This window comes from Gracilinanus agilis, chromosome 2 (assembly GCF_016433145.1).
Source record: "Gracilinanus agilis isolate LMUSP501 chromosome 2, AgileGrace, whole genome shotgun sequence".
NCBI lineage: Eukaryota > Metazoa > Chordata > Mammalia > Didelphimorphia > Didelphidae > Gracilinanus > Gracilinanus agilis.
In genome coordinates, this window is record NC_058131.1 from 48,820,303 (window position 1) to 48,838,542 (window position 18,240).

Genomic DNA, 18,240 nt, shown 5'->3' on the forward strand with positions numbered 1-18,240 from the left:
CAAGGATGTTGCAAGACAGGAGCTCAGCCTAGCTGTTGCTTCAGTCCTAGGCTTTGCTATCCCATCTTCCTGGATCCAGTGCAGGATTCCTTCCCCCAACGAAGTGAAGGATTGGAAAGATGGAAACTGGGAGCATGGAACAATGGACCTCCTCACTAAGAACCTTTCCTTCCTTCCTTTCATCTTAGAATCAATACTGTGTATTAGTTCCAAGACCTAAGAGCAGTAAGAACTCAATGGGGGGGTGGGAGGAAGTGACTTGCCCAGGGTCACACAGCAGGAGTTTCTTTCAACTCTAAAATTCTTAGCTAGTTTGACTGATTGATTTGTGGTCTAGCACTACTTAAAGCCCAGTAATGAGGGAGGGGCAGGATCAGTAGACTTCATTCAAATTCTCTAGCTTGGGGGGAAAACAAAAACAAAAGGCAAAGGTCAGACCTGACAGTCTTTAGCACAAAAACACTCCAGGGGTTCCCTATAGCCTCTAGGATAAAAATAGAAACTCCTTTTCCCTTTGACATTTAAAATTCTGGACTAGCTAACCCAGTTACTCTTTCCCCCACCAACAAACACAATCTACATCCCAAATCTATTGGCCTTTTAAACAATTTTTACATTTTTGTTCATTCAAGAAACATCCTTCCTTCACACACCTCCCCCTAGGCTCAGGACTTTCTCCACCACTAGAAGGGATGGGGGCTCCTCCCAGAACCTCAGTCTTCTAAGGAGAGTGCCCAGATTCATCATGACTTCATTCTTCTCTAGGACCCACTCAAGGCTCTGGACTTTTTTCCTACCATGCCCCTCCACCCATAGAAGACTTTATTTCTGCTTATATTTGTATACCCAAGAGGAGGATTAAATATTTCCATGGCACCTACAAATATAATCTTTTGTGTTCACTGATGGAGGTTTTGGATTTAAATCTGGCCGTGGACAACTTCCTACCTGTGTGACCCTGGGCAAGGCACATTCTTAACTAACCAGCCTGCCCAATACATAATACTGTGGGCTCATGGGTACTTAATTCCTCAAGGGCTAAGGGAAGGAGGATGGGAGAGAAAACCACACAAATCTATCACAGCTTCAGAGCTGGAAGGGTCTATTCCAACTGTACCCCTTTGCAGTTGAGAACATTTAGGTTCAGAAAAGCTAAAGGGACCAAGAACAAGAAGTAAATCCATAGCTCTCTCCATAGTTTTGGGGGTGCTGCTTCCCAACAAGCAATGCTCTTTCAAGGCAATGGAGCCAAAACCTAACACATTCCCTTTGAGACCTCCTCCCTGGGAGCTCTAAGAGATAAAAAACAAATCTCTGTAGCACAGGTTGCCAACAATCCCAAGACCTTCTTTCTCTTTGTGTTTCAGCTTTTTCCACAGGTTGAATAATCTCCTACATTTCTGCTGCTGCTGCTAAGCTCTGCCCTGGGGGGGAGAGGGGTACCCCAAATCTGCTTGTCCAGAATGTCTGGTTTGATAGTAAAATTCATTCTAGGCCCAGGGCAGGAAAACTGCAGTTTGCAAAATCTTTTAGGAGACAGTTTCCCCAAACATCCTTCCAGCCAACACAGCCCCACCTGCCTCACAGCTTTCCTAAAAATATGTCTTCCAGGTTAATTGAGTTTGAGTTGTCAAGGAATTCCACCCTCTCCTCATAAACCACCTTTGCCCAGGCAATTCTCCTTCCCATGCATGCTTTGCCTCCCCTCCTTCCTAAGTAAACTCAAATATTTTTTATGAGAGCTTGAACCTTGATTAGCTAGATAGGGAGGGGGAAAAGGGAAATCATTCCCACTTTTTGGAATACGGAGTGAGCAGGAAGGTAGAGAGAGCCAGGCTGAATGTGATTGGTACCATGGCACAGGTTAGAAAGCTCCCTCCATGGAATCAGGGACCTTTGGCCAGTTAGAGCTAATTCGGACAATAACAGGAAAATTCTTTCTATGGGCCACCTCAGGACCACATTATGGCGCTCCTTCTTCTAGCAAAGCTCTTCTCTAAATCCTGTCTGCTGAGATTTATAAATGGTCTTCCTTTTTTTCTGTCCTCGTATATAGAGCAAGAAAAATCAATCTCCTCTTGGCTTTCTCTATTCTAGATTCATTGATCTAGCCTTGATTGTTTAATCTTACAGGAGACGAGTCAATCTAGGAAGAAGAGTCCTTGGTCCAAGCCAGTGGGTCAGTCAAAAGATTATTACTGGGGCAGTGAGGTGGCTCAAAAGACAGATGAGTCCTAGACTCTTCTAGAGTCAAAGGTCCTAGGTTCAAATCTGACCTCAGATACTTCCTAGCTGTGTGACCCTGGGCAAGTCACTTAATCCCACTGCCTAGCCCTTACTGCCCTTCTATCTTAGAACCAATCCATAGTATAGAACCAATTCAAAGTATTGATTTCGAGATGGAAGGCAAGGAAAAAAAAAAGGATCATGTGTTATAATAATAGCTAGCATATTTATGTAAAGCTTTAAGATTTGCAACCCATGCTATTATCATTTCATCCTCAGAACAACCCTATAAGGTTATTATTATTATCATCCCCATTTTACAGATGAGGAAAACAAAGGCAAATAGAGGTTAAGTCATTTAGAATCTGAACTCAAGTCTTGACTTCAAGTCTAGTACTCCTTGTTTGCCTCTGGTTATCTACAAGTCTATGTTTAAAGCAGGGGAAATACTGACGGCCTAAGATAAGCCACCTATGAAATAAGGCAAATAGCCTGTGACTCTTGGCCCAACCGGAAAACTTCTCTAGAAAAATGTTGCCTGTGGTTTATTTCTAATTCTGACCCATCATCTCCATCAATAACACACCAGAAATGGCATCCTGAGAACTTTGCATCTCAGATGCTAGGCAGAATTCTACTAAATTATACCAAACCCCCTCCCTGATTCCTCTTATACCATCTTTTTTATTTTGTCACCTTAAAACATGCAGGTCTGTTTACAATGACCATTGACTATTCTAATATATATTATTTCTTTGGAGAAACTATCCAATATCCAGGGAGCAAAGTTTCTTCTTTTTTCCCTTCAGCAGCTACTGAAAGATCAGAAAGATTCCCAATCCCCAGGAAGCTGGTTCGCACAAAGAGACGAACCATTCTTCTGACACCAGGATGAATTCATTCTCCTTTGCCCTTAAATCCTGTGGTCCAACAAGCCTCCTGACCAGCCATAAGAACTCAGATCCTTCAGCTGCCTGAAAATGACCCTGAAGATGGTGTCAGAGCATTTTTTTTAAAGCACAAACTGCAAACAGAACTTAACCTAGAACTGAACCTCAGGAAACTGAGGGGACCCCATTGATCTTCCTTGGGTCCTATTCCTTATCAGTAACCAGGAAACCCAGCAGTGAAGAAAGAAGGCATGGTAACAGACAGGCTATCAGAGACATTTGTGCTTGGGTTTCTGCAGAGGGTCCTATTTCCTTCTGGAGAAGGAGACGATAGGCACGGAGCCAATCCCCTGGTTCTGAGTGGGATCAGGTTAGGCGGTGGCACCTGTTAGTGTGAAAAAGATGAGGTCACCAAGAGCTGATTCAATCTCTCAGATACTAAAAGCACTAAAAAGGAGACAGACCCGTCAGGTGTCAATGACTCAGTTGCCTTCCCCCTCCACCACCTGTCAAGATTCATTCAGTGCCCAGCGATTGCGATTCCACAATTGAGTCATTGACTTACCTGAAGTTAAGGAGGGTTTGCTTTCATTTTAAACAGGAAATTCACCATTGTACAAACTGGGTTATAAATTCACTGTCTTATCAGCACTCCCTTCCCAAAGAAACACATTAAAAAAAAACATCAACAACCAGGGGCAGCTGGGTGGCTCATCAGGATAGAGTGCCAGGGCCAGAGACAGGAGGTCCTGGGTTCAAACATAGCCTCAGACACTTCCTAGCTGGGTGATCCTGAGCAAGTCACTTAACCTCCACTACCTAGCCCTTGCCTCTGAACCAGTACACAAGACTGATTCTAAGATAGAAGGTATGGGTTTTAAAAAAGAAATTCTGGTTTTATTTATTGTTCCCTTAACAACCAATATAATGCAGAGGTAAAAAAAATATGAATATATGTATATACATATATATATATATATGTCTATTCTCAGAACCAGTAATAACACTGTTGAGTCTGTTTCCCTAGGAGATCAGGAGAAAAGGAAAAGGAAAAAACTACATGTTCCAAAATATTTATAGCAGCTCTTTTTGTGGTGGCAAAGACGTGGAAACTGAGGGATGTCTATCAACTGGAGAATGGCTAAGAATAGAATACTACACTGCTTTGTAAGAAATGATGAGTAGGTTAATTTTTTTTTTAATTTGGAAAGACTTACATGAAATAATGAAGAGTGAAATGACTACACTATATACAGTGCAGAATTAATATTTGAAGAATATCTTATGAATGTCTAACTCCAGGAAAAGAACTGATAAACAGAAACACAGAAGACATAATTTTTTTTTTGTGGGGTGATTTGATACCTTCTATGGTTCAGGGAGAAGAGGGGGTGAGATAACTGTGAATGTTCATGTAATATAAAAAAAAACAACCTATTTCAAATAAAATATAAACCATATTTGAACTCATAGAATGAGTTCTATTTCTAGTTCCCTCCAGAACCAATAGAAGTCATCTGTGAGGATATCTAGAAAGAGAATGGTCACCAAATATTAAAAAAAAAAAAAACAACAAAAAACACTCAATTCTTGGGCTAGGAGACCTGAAGTCTATCTAGGACATTTCTGTTTTATGAAGGAATCCAAAGAGGGGGAAATGATAATTAAAGAAAACAGAAGTGGTTAAGAAAAAAAAAAGGTTTGGGTAGGGGAAATCCTCTTCCTGTCAGTCAAGTATGTTCCAGACACTTTACTAAACATTAGAAATTTTTAAAAAGGCAAAAACATAGTTCCTTTTCTCAAAAAACTTACATCTAATGGGGGAAGATGAAAGGATGTACGAACTAGATACATACAGGATAAATTGTAGGTACTGCAATACTGTGATCTAACCATGGAGGAAGATTGGGAAAGCATAGCAGAAGGAGGGAGATGATAAAACAGCTCAGAATTCAATGGCCTACTTAGGATTGGGGAACCAGTAATTTACCATGACAGGACAGCTTGGAAAAATAGTTGCTTTCCTGTCGGGATGATATTTGTGATACCTGAGTCCACGAGGGATTGGAGGCAGATTGTAAGATCAGAATTAAAGCTGCAAGGATCTTTGAAATTCCTGATCTCATTTTACAGGTCAGGGAACTGAGGCCCAGAGACCTTAAATGGCTTTTCCTTTTGTTCCCGTGGAACTAAGTGATACAACCAGAAATTGCACAAAGATTTCCCAACTCCAAATTCAGCACCGAGTTTAGCTGCTGCTCTGCCCAGAGATGCTCTTGTTTGCTAACAATGGGGGCTATCAAGGGATTCCCCTCTGGTCATGGACTACTGAGGACCAACAGGTTTCCCTGAGTCTTTGATTCTCATAACAATCTCATGAAGTCATAAATTCCACCAATATACAGAAAAGGAAACTGAGGCCAAGGTTAAGAAGTAGCAGAGCTAAGATTCAAAGCCAGGTCTCAGTGCACCTTCCTCGGTACCTCAATGTCCCTCAGCTATGAGTTCATCATTCCTGGTACTGGATCAAAAATGCTCCAACAGGGCATTGTGCCTTGTGCATAGCAGGCAAACACTTATGGGTTGATTAGAATGAAAAGAATTCTGAGTAATATTTTGCTCAAAGCTGAATGGCAGTAAATGAGATATTGTCTTGGGGGGCAGCTAGGTAGCTCAGTGGATTGAAAGCCAAGCCTCGAACTGGGTTCAAATTTGGCCTCAGACCATCCTCATCATCTACAACCATTTCCACCATTTTCACGACCAGTCTCTGGAGGGAGAGATTATCTGGTAACAAGAGAAACACTACAGCAGAAAGAACAGTGATTGGGAATCTGGGTTCTACCTCTTCTCTAGGGGACTTGTTTCCTGCTCTGAAAAAAGGGACATAGCCTAGTGGAGAGGTTTTCATCCTTTTTTTTTATGTCATGGGCCCCTCTCTGGCAGCCTGGTGAAGCCTTACGGATCTGCATAGATCCCCACCTCAAAATTATGGTCTTATAAGCATAAAATACATAGGAAGGAAATCAAATGTATTAAAATATTTCTATCAAAAAAATTTAAAAGAAAAAGGTTTTAATGTTACATTAAGAACCACTTGATTAGGGGCAACTAGGCAGCCAGGCCTATAGATGCTGGAGGACCAGGGTCCAATCTAGCCTCAAGACATTTCCTACCTGTGTGACCCTAGGCAAGTCACTTAACCCAAATTTCTTAACCCTTATTGTTCTTCTACTTCGGGATGGATATCAATTCCAAAATATAAGGAAAGGTCCTTATTACTCTTCTGCCTTGGAATCAGCATACAGTATTGATTCTAAGACAGAAGAATTTTAAAGAAATCATATTGTTGTACCTTGAGGAATGAAGAATTCAGAATAGAACCAAGAGAACAATGCACACAATGACAGCGGTAACGTAATCAAAGAACACCACTAATAGAAAATGGTTCCAAATCTGGCTTAGTTGCAATGACCAATATTGGAAAAATCATGAAGAGGGGTAAGGAATTCCAAGTGGAAAATGGCTCCATTTTCTTTTCAGGATAGTTCTGCCCAAGTGTTTCTTTGTTACAAGGGAAGAAGCAATGGGGGTTACACTGGGAGATGAGCCTTGTGTTTTAAAAAAAATTGGGGGGGGGAATAAAACAAGAAACATGAATACTATGTCTGAGTTGTTAATTTCTATGAAGATCTTTTGTCAGTGTCTAGAATCGAAGGTTCCCAAGAAGGAGATTGTCGGGTCCAAGGAAGTTTTTTCAGGGAAATATTGCTTGGGGAGAGGAGGGAGAGGGAAGGGTTCCATAGGGTGGGATAAGGTAACGGACCACCAGTGCTATCTGCTTGGTTTCCAACCTCCAGAATCTCACTTATCATCTGCTGCTTCCTTTCTCAGACATGTGGAACACAAGATGCCTCACCTGATCTTTACACCTGGGATGCAAATGAGCAGCTCTCTGCTGGGAACCAGAGCCTGGGAGATTAAGTGAGGCTGCACACAAAGAAGCCTGCTTTACCTAGTAAGTCATGGAGCATCAGCAAGCGCACGGGCAGTTACAAGGACTCACTGCCCTGGCTGCCATCCTCAAATCCATCTCATAACAGCAAGGTCCCTCTTTCCTAAAAAATTCACTTTAAAAACATCCCCCCCCCCCCCAGGGCAACTAGGTGGATTAAAGAGACAGGAAGCCCTGGATTCAAATTTGCCCTCAGATACTTCCTAGCTGTGTGATCCTGGGCAAGTCACTTAACCCCCATTGCCTAGCTTTTACTGCTCTTCTACCTTGGAACCCATACTTAGAATTGCTTCTAAAGACAGAAGAATTTAAAAGGAAAAACCAAAACAAAACATCTCCCCCTAGAGAAGCAAGCTCCTTTAGCTACTGGGCTCAAGACACCCTAATTACAGTCAAGTCTCTTACTTTCTAGTTCCTGTAACCATAAGAGGAAGGAATGAAACTAAATGATGCCTAAGGTTCCTTCTGACCCAGACAGTATCTGTATTCATGCCATAAAATAAAGGGCTAGTTTTAATATAACCTACTGTGGGGATCTGTCTCAAAACTGGCAATGCCTTCATAAAAGCCAGTCTTCCAGAGATGGGAGCAGTGGATGGGAAAGAGCGTTTCAAGACTAATACACGAGTGTCCTATCCTAAACTTAAATGCATTCAAAATTGGCAAAGTATTTTGGCATTTTACAAGCTCTCCTAATTATTTTATGTGACATTATCCAATTATCCCACTAAGTCCTGAGATGATGACCAATTAGTTCATCGGTATCTTTACTGTTTTTTCCAAAGTCAAGTTCAAACCTTCCCAAGTGTTCCTCTCCTGACATTTTAATGGATATCTCTCTCGGTCTCTCTCTGTCTCTCTCTGTCTCCTCTCCTCTCCTCTCCTCTTCTCTCTCTCTCCCTCTCTCTCTCTCTCTCTCACACACACACACACACACCCAACTTGTGCATTAGGGAGTCTAAGGGAATATAAGTTAGACATCCACAGGCTGCATGAATTCAATGGGAACAAATCTGAATACAGATTTGAATGAGAATGAGCCCAGGGGAAGAAGTTTGGGTGTGGGGTGATTTAGAATGATATAAAAAAAGCTGAACAGTTTATGTTTTTCCCCAGAGCTCCCCAGGAAGGCAAGACAGAAAGATTTCATGTATTTCTAGCAGTTTGCTCTTTGTGGCATCGAAACGTGGAAAGCAAGTGGGTGCCCACCATCCTCGGCTGAACAGACTGCCATTGATATGGAATGGAACCGCATGGCTGCACCAAAGCAATCAACAAATGAGAAATTTCAGAGAAACATGGGAAGATTTGTATGAACTAACTGATGAGTATATATAGTGAGTGGGGTCAGGAACAAAATAAGGCAGGGAAAAAGTAACCAAAAAGTCCAATCCTGATCCTGGAGAAGAAAGGAAGCTCTTCCCTTCTTTCAGTAGAAATGCAGACGAGAACTTTGGGTATGGAATGCTGCATATGCTCTCAGAGTCACTGTGGTGCTTGGGTTTATTTCATTGGCTTTTAAGTTGTATATCTAAGCATGTGCAGGAGCATTTTCAGAAATAGCTGATTAAAAAGCATCAAAGGTGGGCACATACATGGTGGCACATGCCTGTAATACTTGCTCCTTGGGAGGCTGGTGGATTGAGTTTGGCAGTTTTGAGCTGTAGCAGGGTTAATCAATAGGGTATCCCCACTAAATCCAATATCCCTCTTTCCGGGGGAATGTGGGACACCAGGCTTCCTAAAGCCAAAGCAGGTAGCAAATAGATCAGGTCAGCAATGGGTTCAGGCCACCAGTGGTGCCTATACTTCCAGCTTGGATGAGAAAGCCTGCTGGCTTTCTTGGAGTCCCCCTTCAAGCCTATAATCTCACTCATGTACAGGAATCCTTTCCCAATCTGTTCCTTCCCTCTGTTGCTCACTTTCCCCATTTTCCCTATATATACTGGCTTATGTATAGTCTCCTCCCTAAGGGCACAGACCATCTTTTGTTTTTCTTGGGATTCCCAGTGCTTAGCAGTGCCTGGCACACAGTAGGTGCTCAATCATCTTTACCGAGATGCTGAGATTTTTGCTGTGAATGTCTCTAGAAACTGAGAGCCACTGACCAAGTAGGAAAGTATCGTACACTCTGCCCCTGCTTCCTCTCTTTCCTCCCACTAGGTTCCACAATAAAAATCAGGCTGCTTTTCCTAATTTAAGACATGACCTTTTTTTTTCCTTTTTCTTTCTTTTTTTAAAACCCTTAACTTCTGTGTATTGGCTCATAGATGGAAGAGTGGTAAGAGTGGGCAATGGGGGTCAAGTGACTTGCCCAGGGTCACACAGCTGGGAAGTGGCTGAGGCCAGATTGTCTCTAGGCTTGACTCTCAAGCCACTGAGCTACCCAGCTGCCCCCATGAGCTTTTTTTTTTTTAAACATTTATTAATAATCATTTTTAACATGGGTAAATGATTCATGCTCCTACTTTCCCCTTCACCCCCCGCACTCCCCCCACCCATGGCCGACGCACATTTCCACTGGTTTTGTCATGTGTCCTTGATCAACCCCATGAGCTTTTTTTAAAAGATTGCCTCCAATAGACTATAGACTGTACTCATGGAGGGTGGGGGAAAACCATCCGAAATCTAATTTTCTAACCAAAGGCATTCTGGACTATGGTAGTGTTTGCAGAAGAATGTTTGCTAAGCACACTTGGGGAGCCAGTCGGGGAACTTGCCTAGCTTGTTTAATAACTGATAGCTGAGGGAGAGACATGTAGCAAGGAAGAAATGGAGCCCAATGGGGTACGAGTCTGGGGATTCTGAAGCATGAGAAAACTACTGAAGTAGCTTATCGACACACTGGACAAAAATCTCTTGCTTCACTCCGCCCCCAACTCTACTCATATAGAGCCTCTGCCCTAATTCTGACTCACTTAGACTGCAATTAACATTGATGCTCCCCCTCCTCACCCCATGACAGATCTCCCTGCTTCGAATCCCCCCATTTCCAAATCACCTTCTACCCACCTGCCAAACTGGTATTCCCAAGACCAAGATCTAGCCAGCCACTCAGCTCAAAAATACCTCTATTTAGACAAAATAGAAATAGCCCAGCAATGAAAGCCCTCCCCACTTTGGTGCTCACCCACCTGGCCAGTTCTCTCCTGATTCAATTACTCTTCATTCCAATCAAGATGTTATGTCCCCCCATAGACAACATTCAGCTCCTATGCTCACAGGGCACTGCCTCCTGGCTCACTGGATCTGTAACTTTTGCCATCCTTTACCCCCAACTCCAGTTGTTGGATTTTTCCTTTCAAAATTACAGAATCAAAGAATTTCAGAGTTGGAAAGGACGCCAGTAGTCACTTAGTCCAACCCATATTACTACTACTACTACTACTACTACTACTACTACTACTACTACTACTGAACAATAAGACAATTTAACAATTTGCTTGATAATTGTTTAATAATTATTTGTTTAATTGTTTTGTTTTTGTTTAATAATTAAACAAATAAGGCCAAGAAGAGTTCATCAAGTCCTTTGAATGCCTCCAAAGACAGGAAATCCCACTAATTTTTTTGTGTACTTCAGGCATAAATTTGTTTCTGAAAACAGAGGGTCTTTACTTAACTCTGCACAGTGGAATGCAAAGCTCTTGAGGGCAGGGATTATTTTTCTTTGTATCCCTAGCATGGTGACTCATATAATAGTGGTGCAAAAAGAGATGCTTATTGAGAATTGAACTAAGGTTAACATTTCAACCCCACCCCTCCAACCTCCTCCTCAGTTTCCCAAGAGACTCCTAAAATCACAGAGGACGGGGACACATCTGAAGGGCTCATCTGTTAACAAGTAGTCAAGCAAGCAACAAGAATTTGTTAAGCACTTGGTATGCTATTTGATGAGCCCTGAATGGTGAGGAATAGAAGGAAGAAATGTTTAAATTTTAGTGTTGTGATGGGCAAGGAGTAAATTTGGATTTTAAAATGAAAAGAGGGCAAGCTTAGACTTTCTTTTCAGGTGATTAAAAAAATATATATATATATGTAAGGGGCAGCTGGGTAGCTCAGTGGATTGAGACTCAGGCCTGGAGACAGGAGGTCCTAGGTTCAAATCTGGCCTCAGACACTTCCCAGCTGTGTGACCCTGGGCAAGTCACTTGACCCCCATTGCCCACCCTTACCACTCTTCCACCTATGAACTAATACACAGAAGTTAAGGGTTTATTAAAAAATAAAAATAAATTAAAAAATAAAACTAGAGCCAGGTTTCTATTCAAAATAATATATGTATATATATACATATAAACAGGCATCTACGTGGATAGAGCGCTAGGCCAGGAGACAGGAGGTCCTGGGTTCAAAATTGATCTCAAGATACTTCCTGGTCATGTAACCCTGGGCAAGTCACTTAACCCCAATTGCCTAGCTCTTACAATTCTACTGCAGTAGAACTGATAGTATTGATTCTAAAAGAGAAGGTAAGGATTTTTTAAAAATTCAAACATTTCTTTTTTTTCTTTTTTTTTTTATGCTTCTAAAACTACCAGCCAACTTTTACATTTGCAGTCTCAAGACTTAAATTGTTCTTCCTCTTTGCCCATTAGAGCTTTCAGATTAGGAGAGCTGAGCCCAATTCCTTTCCCAGAGTAAAGGGTGTCACTAAGAGATATTGTTATCTTTTTTTTTTTTTTAATCCTTACTTTCTGACTTAGAAGCAACTCTAAGACTATAGGGCAAGGGCTAGGCAAATGGGGTTAAGTAACTTCATAGCTAGAAAGTATCTGGCACTCCAACACTGAACCACCTTGCTGCCCTGAGACATTATCTTTTCCAAACAGTCTTATAATAAATACAGCCATTACATAAGTGCATTAGGGAGGAGGCATGCAAAGTGCTTTTCGAACTAGGAAGATAAAGGTAATGGGAAATTATGGTGGGGATTCAAAGACTTCCAGAAGGAGAGGAGGACCTTTGAGAAGGGACAGGAATAAAAGTAAAAAACCTAAAGAAAGGCATTCTGGGTATCTAGGAGGTCTGTTTAAGGGACACACCATAATCCAATTTGGTTGCAATGGAGAGCATATGGAAGGGAATGTGAGAAAAAGATGAGAGGGAAGGAGGGAATGGAAGGACAAGAGGTAGAGAGATGGAGAAGGGAGGCACCTACTACTTTTTTCCTCACTAGAATCTGTAACAGATACTATGTCTATCTGGGCTTGGCTGATGATTTATCCAATTCCATTCAGGAAATATTAATTCATCCTCTATCTTCAGGGTTCTAGATATACAAAGACAAACACAAAAGGTAATGCCTTCAAATAAAAAGATAATCTAATTGACTAAATGATCACTCTAGTGAAAATATCAATAGTATGGAAGTAGGTCTTGATCAATGACACATGTAAAACCCAGTGGAATTGCAGGTTGGCTATGGGAAGGGGGTAGGAGGAGGGGAGGGAAAGAACATGAATCTTGTAACCTTGGTAAATACCCTAAATTTATTAATTAAATAAAAATTTCAAAGATAATCTATCAGTTATGTGGAATTTGTCTGGTCTCTAACAAAAAAAGTGAAAGGAAGCCCCAAATGTATTGTCTATTGCATCAAGGATGAGTCATAGATGTAGAATTGAAAGGATCCTTAATGGCCATTCAAGTCCAAAACTTTCCTTTTTTCAGAGAAGGAAACTGAGGCAGAATGCATTACACACAGCTAATATCTGAGGTGGTATTTGAACCACAGCATTCCTAATTTCAAATCCAACAGCCTAGACACTATATCTCTAATGTCTGCCTATGTTCTTCCTTAAATGCTGGTAGAAAGCCCTGAGAACATGAAAGCATATTCCCTCTCCACGTAGAGTTTCTTAATAGCCTTCTCTTTAAGGCAGCTAGCTATATATCAGACTCAGCTAACTCTATGAAGAAAGAAAAGCTTGGGATTAGTCAGTCATATTGACTACATGGGAGAGAAACAAATTCCCAAATAAAATTCAGGATTTGCCTTCTCATCTAATTAGGTTATCAGACACATTGATTGTATCACGTTTCACTAAATCTTTCAAAGGTGAGAAAAATTTGGGATCACTGGTCCTAAAGGAAGATGTGTTTAAGCTCTGTGAACTCTTGAGCAGAAGATCAAGGCAACCAAAACTCAAAGCCAAGAAAAACACTTTCTCTATCAGAAAAAATATCCAGGAAAGATACAGGAGAAAAAAAAATTAATAGTAATAAGGGGGAAGAAATGGTAAGCCTAATCACTTTCCAAGTTATAACTTTTCTTTGTTAATAAAGTCTGGCTTTCTGGGTTCTCTTTACCTGCAATTTTCCCCCATTGGAAAGCTCCGTGAGGGGACTGGCTTTCTTATATTTAAATCTCCATAAGCCATTTCCAATGACAGATTTAAAACCCATACTGGAACCCATGCACCTTATAAGTAATCATCCTACCAACAAGGATGATGTTCTTTTTTAATTCCCAAACAGGAAAGAAAAACCTTGAGACAAAAATGGAAAAAAGCACTAGAGATAGAGTTATAAGTTACATTTCCCTTTATTTCTACTCCTCTTCTCCACTATTATTCCCTCAAACTTCTATGGCTTTTGCTTCTTCAAAGGAATTAGTTTATCTGCTTCTAAAAAGTAAAGACTTAGGAGTTGAATTGGTAGAAGTCTGTAATTTAGTTAGTATAATGATTTTATTATATTGGTGGGGCCCAACCATGAACAGCGACTACCCCTTTTTATTTTTATGTTTCCTATGTTCCCATTTTCTTCATCAAAATCCCTCATGTCCTTCAATATCCAACTTGTCTTACCTCCAACAAATATTTATTAAGCTACAAATACATATACACTGTGTTAAGAGAAATCAATTCTTCAAATTTTTTTCATGGTTACACCTTTGTTCATGTTGACACCTTTCTTGACTATTCTCCTGGTCTCTCAGCTTCTAACATTTAAGCAACCATATGCAGTGGAAAGAGAGGCAGTCTAGTCCAGTGAATGACCTTAGCGACAGAAAGACCCGAGTTCAAGTGTTGCCTCTTAGAGGTACTTCAGACCAATTCCAAAACCCTTAGGGATCCTAGGCAACTAACACTAGTAGTTGTAAAATAGCTACTGATCAACATTGGTAGAAACTTCCTTTACTGATGAAATCACAGGTGCAAACAATATTTTACAAATCTGTTCATACAGAAACACAAATACATTTCTCTACAAAGTTCTGCTATGTACTAGGGAAAATTACAACCAGCAAATAAAACATGGTCTCTGTGCTCATGCAATTTAATTTAGAAACTTTCATTGAGGGGTAACTAGGTGGCACAGTGGTTAGAGATCCAGGTCTAGTGACAGGAGGTCCTGAATTCAACTCCGACCTCAGATCCCTCCTAACTATGTGATCCTGGGCAAATCACTTTGCCCTAGTTGTCTAGCCCTTACCACTTTTCTGCCTTGTAACTAATAGTATTGATTCCCAGACAGAAGGCAAAAACAAAAAAAATTTTAATTAAAAAAAAGAAAGGTCAAAGAATGAGTGTCTTGAGGCAGGATATGAATTCAAATTTAGAGCTTTAGGGCTGACCTTGGGAGTCAGGAAGAATTGGTTCCAAGTCTTTCCTCTAAGGATATAATCTTTTTGTGACCAAGGGTCAGCCCTCTGGCAACTGTCTAAAACTAAATTACATGTTAAATTACTCATAAGGGGAATGGGGGAGAGGGAGGAGCTTCAACATATAGTATATTTCAATAATTTATCCAGTGAATAATGTTCCAAACTTCCGCCCTCATTTGGCCAGCAAGACAAGGAACTCAAACATAATTCTGATAGCACAGTGATAAGCTCAAGAAATGACCAAGTCACTCACATGCTTTTCCTCTGAGTCAGTTATCAGGTTTTTTTTTTTTAATTTTCTAAATCAATTAGGAATATTTTCGGTTCACTTTTTTATCCCTATGAAGAAAAACTCAATACCTTGCAAAGATAGGGAGAAAGGCTCTTAAATAATTTAAGATTTAGCAGTACCAGCTTTCAAACTGTACTATAAAGGAGCAAATCAAAACAATCTGGTACTGGCTAAGAAATAGAATGGTAGATCAATGGAGTAGATTAGATACATAATATACAGAAGTAAATGACCTCAGCAACCTAGTGTTTGATAAACCCAAAGATCCTAGCTTTTGGAATAAGAACTCACTGCTGGGAAAATTGGAAAACAGTATGGCAGAAGCTGGGTATAGACTAGTATCTCACACTTTATACCAAGATATGGTCAAAATGATATATGATTTAGATATAAAGAGTGATACCAAAACTAAATTAGGGGAACACAGAATAGTTTACCTGGAAGATCTTTGGAGAAGGGAAGAACGTATTACCAAATAAAGAGATAATTATAAGATGTAAAATGAATAATTTTGATTATATTAAATTAAAAAGCTCTTGTACAAAAACCCCCGATTCTAACCAAGATTAGAAGGGAAACAACAAACTGGGGGGGGAGGGAAATTTTTATAACAAATGTCTCTAATAAAGGTCTAATCTCTCAAATTTATAAGAACACAAGCCATTCCCCAATTGACAAATGGTCAAAGGATATGAACAAGCAATTTTCAGGTAAAGAAATCAAAGTCATCTATATTCATATGAAAAAATGTTCTAAATCACTCTTGATTAGAGAAAGGCAAATTAAAAAAACACTAAACTATCATCTCACATCTATCAGATTGGCCAATATGGCAGTAAAGGAAAGGGGTAAATGTTGGAGGGAATTCGGCAAAATTGGGGTACTAATGCATTGTTAGTGGAGTTGTGAACTGATCCAAACATTCTGGAGGGCAGTTTGCAACTATATTCAAAGGGCTATAAAACTGTGCATACCCTTCGATCCTATAAATGCCATTACTGGGCCTATATCCCTAGAGATCATAAAAAAAGCTATACATTTGTATAGCTGCTCTTTTTGTGATGACAATTAGAAACTGAGGGGATGTCCATCCATTAGGGAATGGCTGAACAAATTGTGTTGTATGTTGGTAATGGCTGTGCTATAAGAAATGATAAGCAGGGTGATTTCAGAAAAAGCTGGAAAGATCTACAGGAAATGATGCAGAGAGAAATAAGCAGAACTGGGAGAACATTATACACAATAACAGCAATATTGGATGATGATTATGAAAACTTGGCAATTCTCAGAAATCCGATGAACTGGGACAATCCTGAAAGACTTATTATAGGGAAATGTTATCTGCCTCCGAAGAATTGGTTATGTATGACTTTGCTCTTAAAAATGACTAATAAGGAAGTGTGTTTTGCATGACAATAAAATGAAATAAAAATTAAAAAAAATTTAAATAAAAAATTAATTTAAAATTAGATTTCCCTGGGAGTGGAAATGTAGAGACATTAGCAAGATCTAATAACGATCTGCTGGGGCTGAAGTCACTTCCAAACGGAAAAGGGATTCCCTTGCACACAGGTTAATTTCCACTCTTGGAATTCAGCATAAAGGTTAAATATATCAAAACGCTAGCCAGAACAGGAAGGGCCCAGTGCTTTCCCAGAGGCAGGCCGATCACTTTCCTAGATTATCGATTCCCCACCCACCCCCTGGGGCTGGGCACCGGAACAGCAGCCATCCCCCTCCCCCACAGTCCTCTTACCTTTGCCCAAGGCTAGGCCTCGTTCCAGGTGTGCCCGGGGCACCTGGAAGGTATAACTTTCGGAGCCAAAACCTGGACGGCAATGCTCCGTGTCCAGGCAAAGCCATCCCGACGCCTGGGGAGGAAAGAAAAGGGGTTTGGGGTGACTTGGTGCTGGAGGGGATTTGCCTTCCTCCCCCGCACCGAAACCTGCCAGCCTCGCCCCAAAGGAGGAGGGTGGGGGTGGAGAAGAGGGCCTGGTCCTGGGCCTTAGCCGCTCCCTCCCCGCCAGAAATCCACACAGCCAGCTATTCCCGGGGGACTCCCAAAGTTTTGCAGAGAGAAAAAAGCGGCCGAAAGTCAGTCCAGTCCAGAGGTCATCCTTCCCAAATCAAAGCGGTAGTGATTCCCCTTCCTAGCAACCTGATCTCATCCAGGCAGAAGCCCAGAGTTGCCCTCCCCTCCAGCCATCTGCCCTCCCCCAAACATTCCCCGGCTCCCCAACTCTCACTTTTATTCACTCGGAGAAGATTCTCACTGTCCCCATATCACCCCGGAAATCCCTCCTCCAGTCACAGACCCCACCAACCCTAAATACACTGGAGACTCCCCTTCCCCCCTCTCCCCATACACTGGCTTCTCCCCAGGCTCGTCCTCTCTCGCCCAGACCCCCACCCATCCACGGACAGTTTGGCATCAGGGCCAGCTCAGATTTCTCTCCTAAAACTTGGGGTACAGTGTGCCACCTCACTCCCACCCCGAACCCCCGAAAAGAGGAGGGCGGGGCCGGAGGGAGGTGCCGGATCCGTGCGAGGGTTCCCTGAGCCGGGCTTTTCCCCATTTGCCCCTTAGAGGGATCTGACGGCAGCTCGAGAGAGGAATTAAGAATCAGGTGTACCCCCACCCCCAACCCCGATCGCAAACTTCAATTTCCAAGGAGAGGTCCCGAGAGTTGGAGTTAGAATTATGGTCCGTAGGAAGGAAGAAGGGCTCAGGGGAGGCGAGGGGCGCGAAGGGGGCGGTGAAAAGAAGGCTCAGAGCAAAGGATGAACGTGTGGAGGGCTGCTCCGAGACCACCTCAGTTCTCTCCCCGGGAAGGATCAGTCTCCCCACAGCCCTCCCTCCTTCATCCACCAGGAAAGTGCCCCATCCCCCTCCTCCCCCCGGTTCATTCCGGGCTTTACCTGCAGCAACAGGAGGAGAGAGACGAGGCTGGGAGCGAAACTCCGACGGGTGCCCATGGTGGTAGCGCCGGGGGTGGGGCGACCGCAGCGCGGGCTGAAATGGGGCTGGGGCTGGGGCCGGAGCGGCGCAGCTCCTGGGAGGCGCAGGTGGACGAAAGCTTCTCTGTCACTCCCAAAGGCCGATACTGAAGCTTCCAAGCTGCGGGCAGCCAGGTGAGCTCCGAGAGACCCGCCCTCCCGCGCCTCTGATTGGCCCGCACGCACACCTGCGCCGGGAGGAGCCAAT

At 42.1% G+C, this 18,240-nt stretch overlaps 1 protein-coding gene across 4 annotated transcripts in view; it reads right to left on the reverse strand.

Moving 5' to 3' along the window:
- CDH1 (cadherin 1) overlaps positions 1 to 18,011 on the reverse strand; it is a 67,217-nt gene extending 49,206 nt beyond the window's left edge. For all 4 annotated transcript variants that reach the window (XM_044663152.1, XM_044663154.1, XM_044663156.1 and 1 more), the window contains exons 1-2: positions 17,955 to 18,011; positions 16,792 to 16,906 (exon numbers count right to left, since the gene is read on the reverse strand). In XM_044663152.1, coding sequence (XP_044519087.1) covers positions 16,792 to 16,906; positions 17,955 to 18,011 — 172 coding nt within the window. The remainder of the gene's footprint in view (positions 1 to 16,791; positions 16,907 to 17,954) is intronic.
- Positions 18,012 to 18,240: the final 229 nt, after the last annotated feature.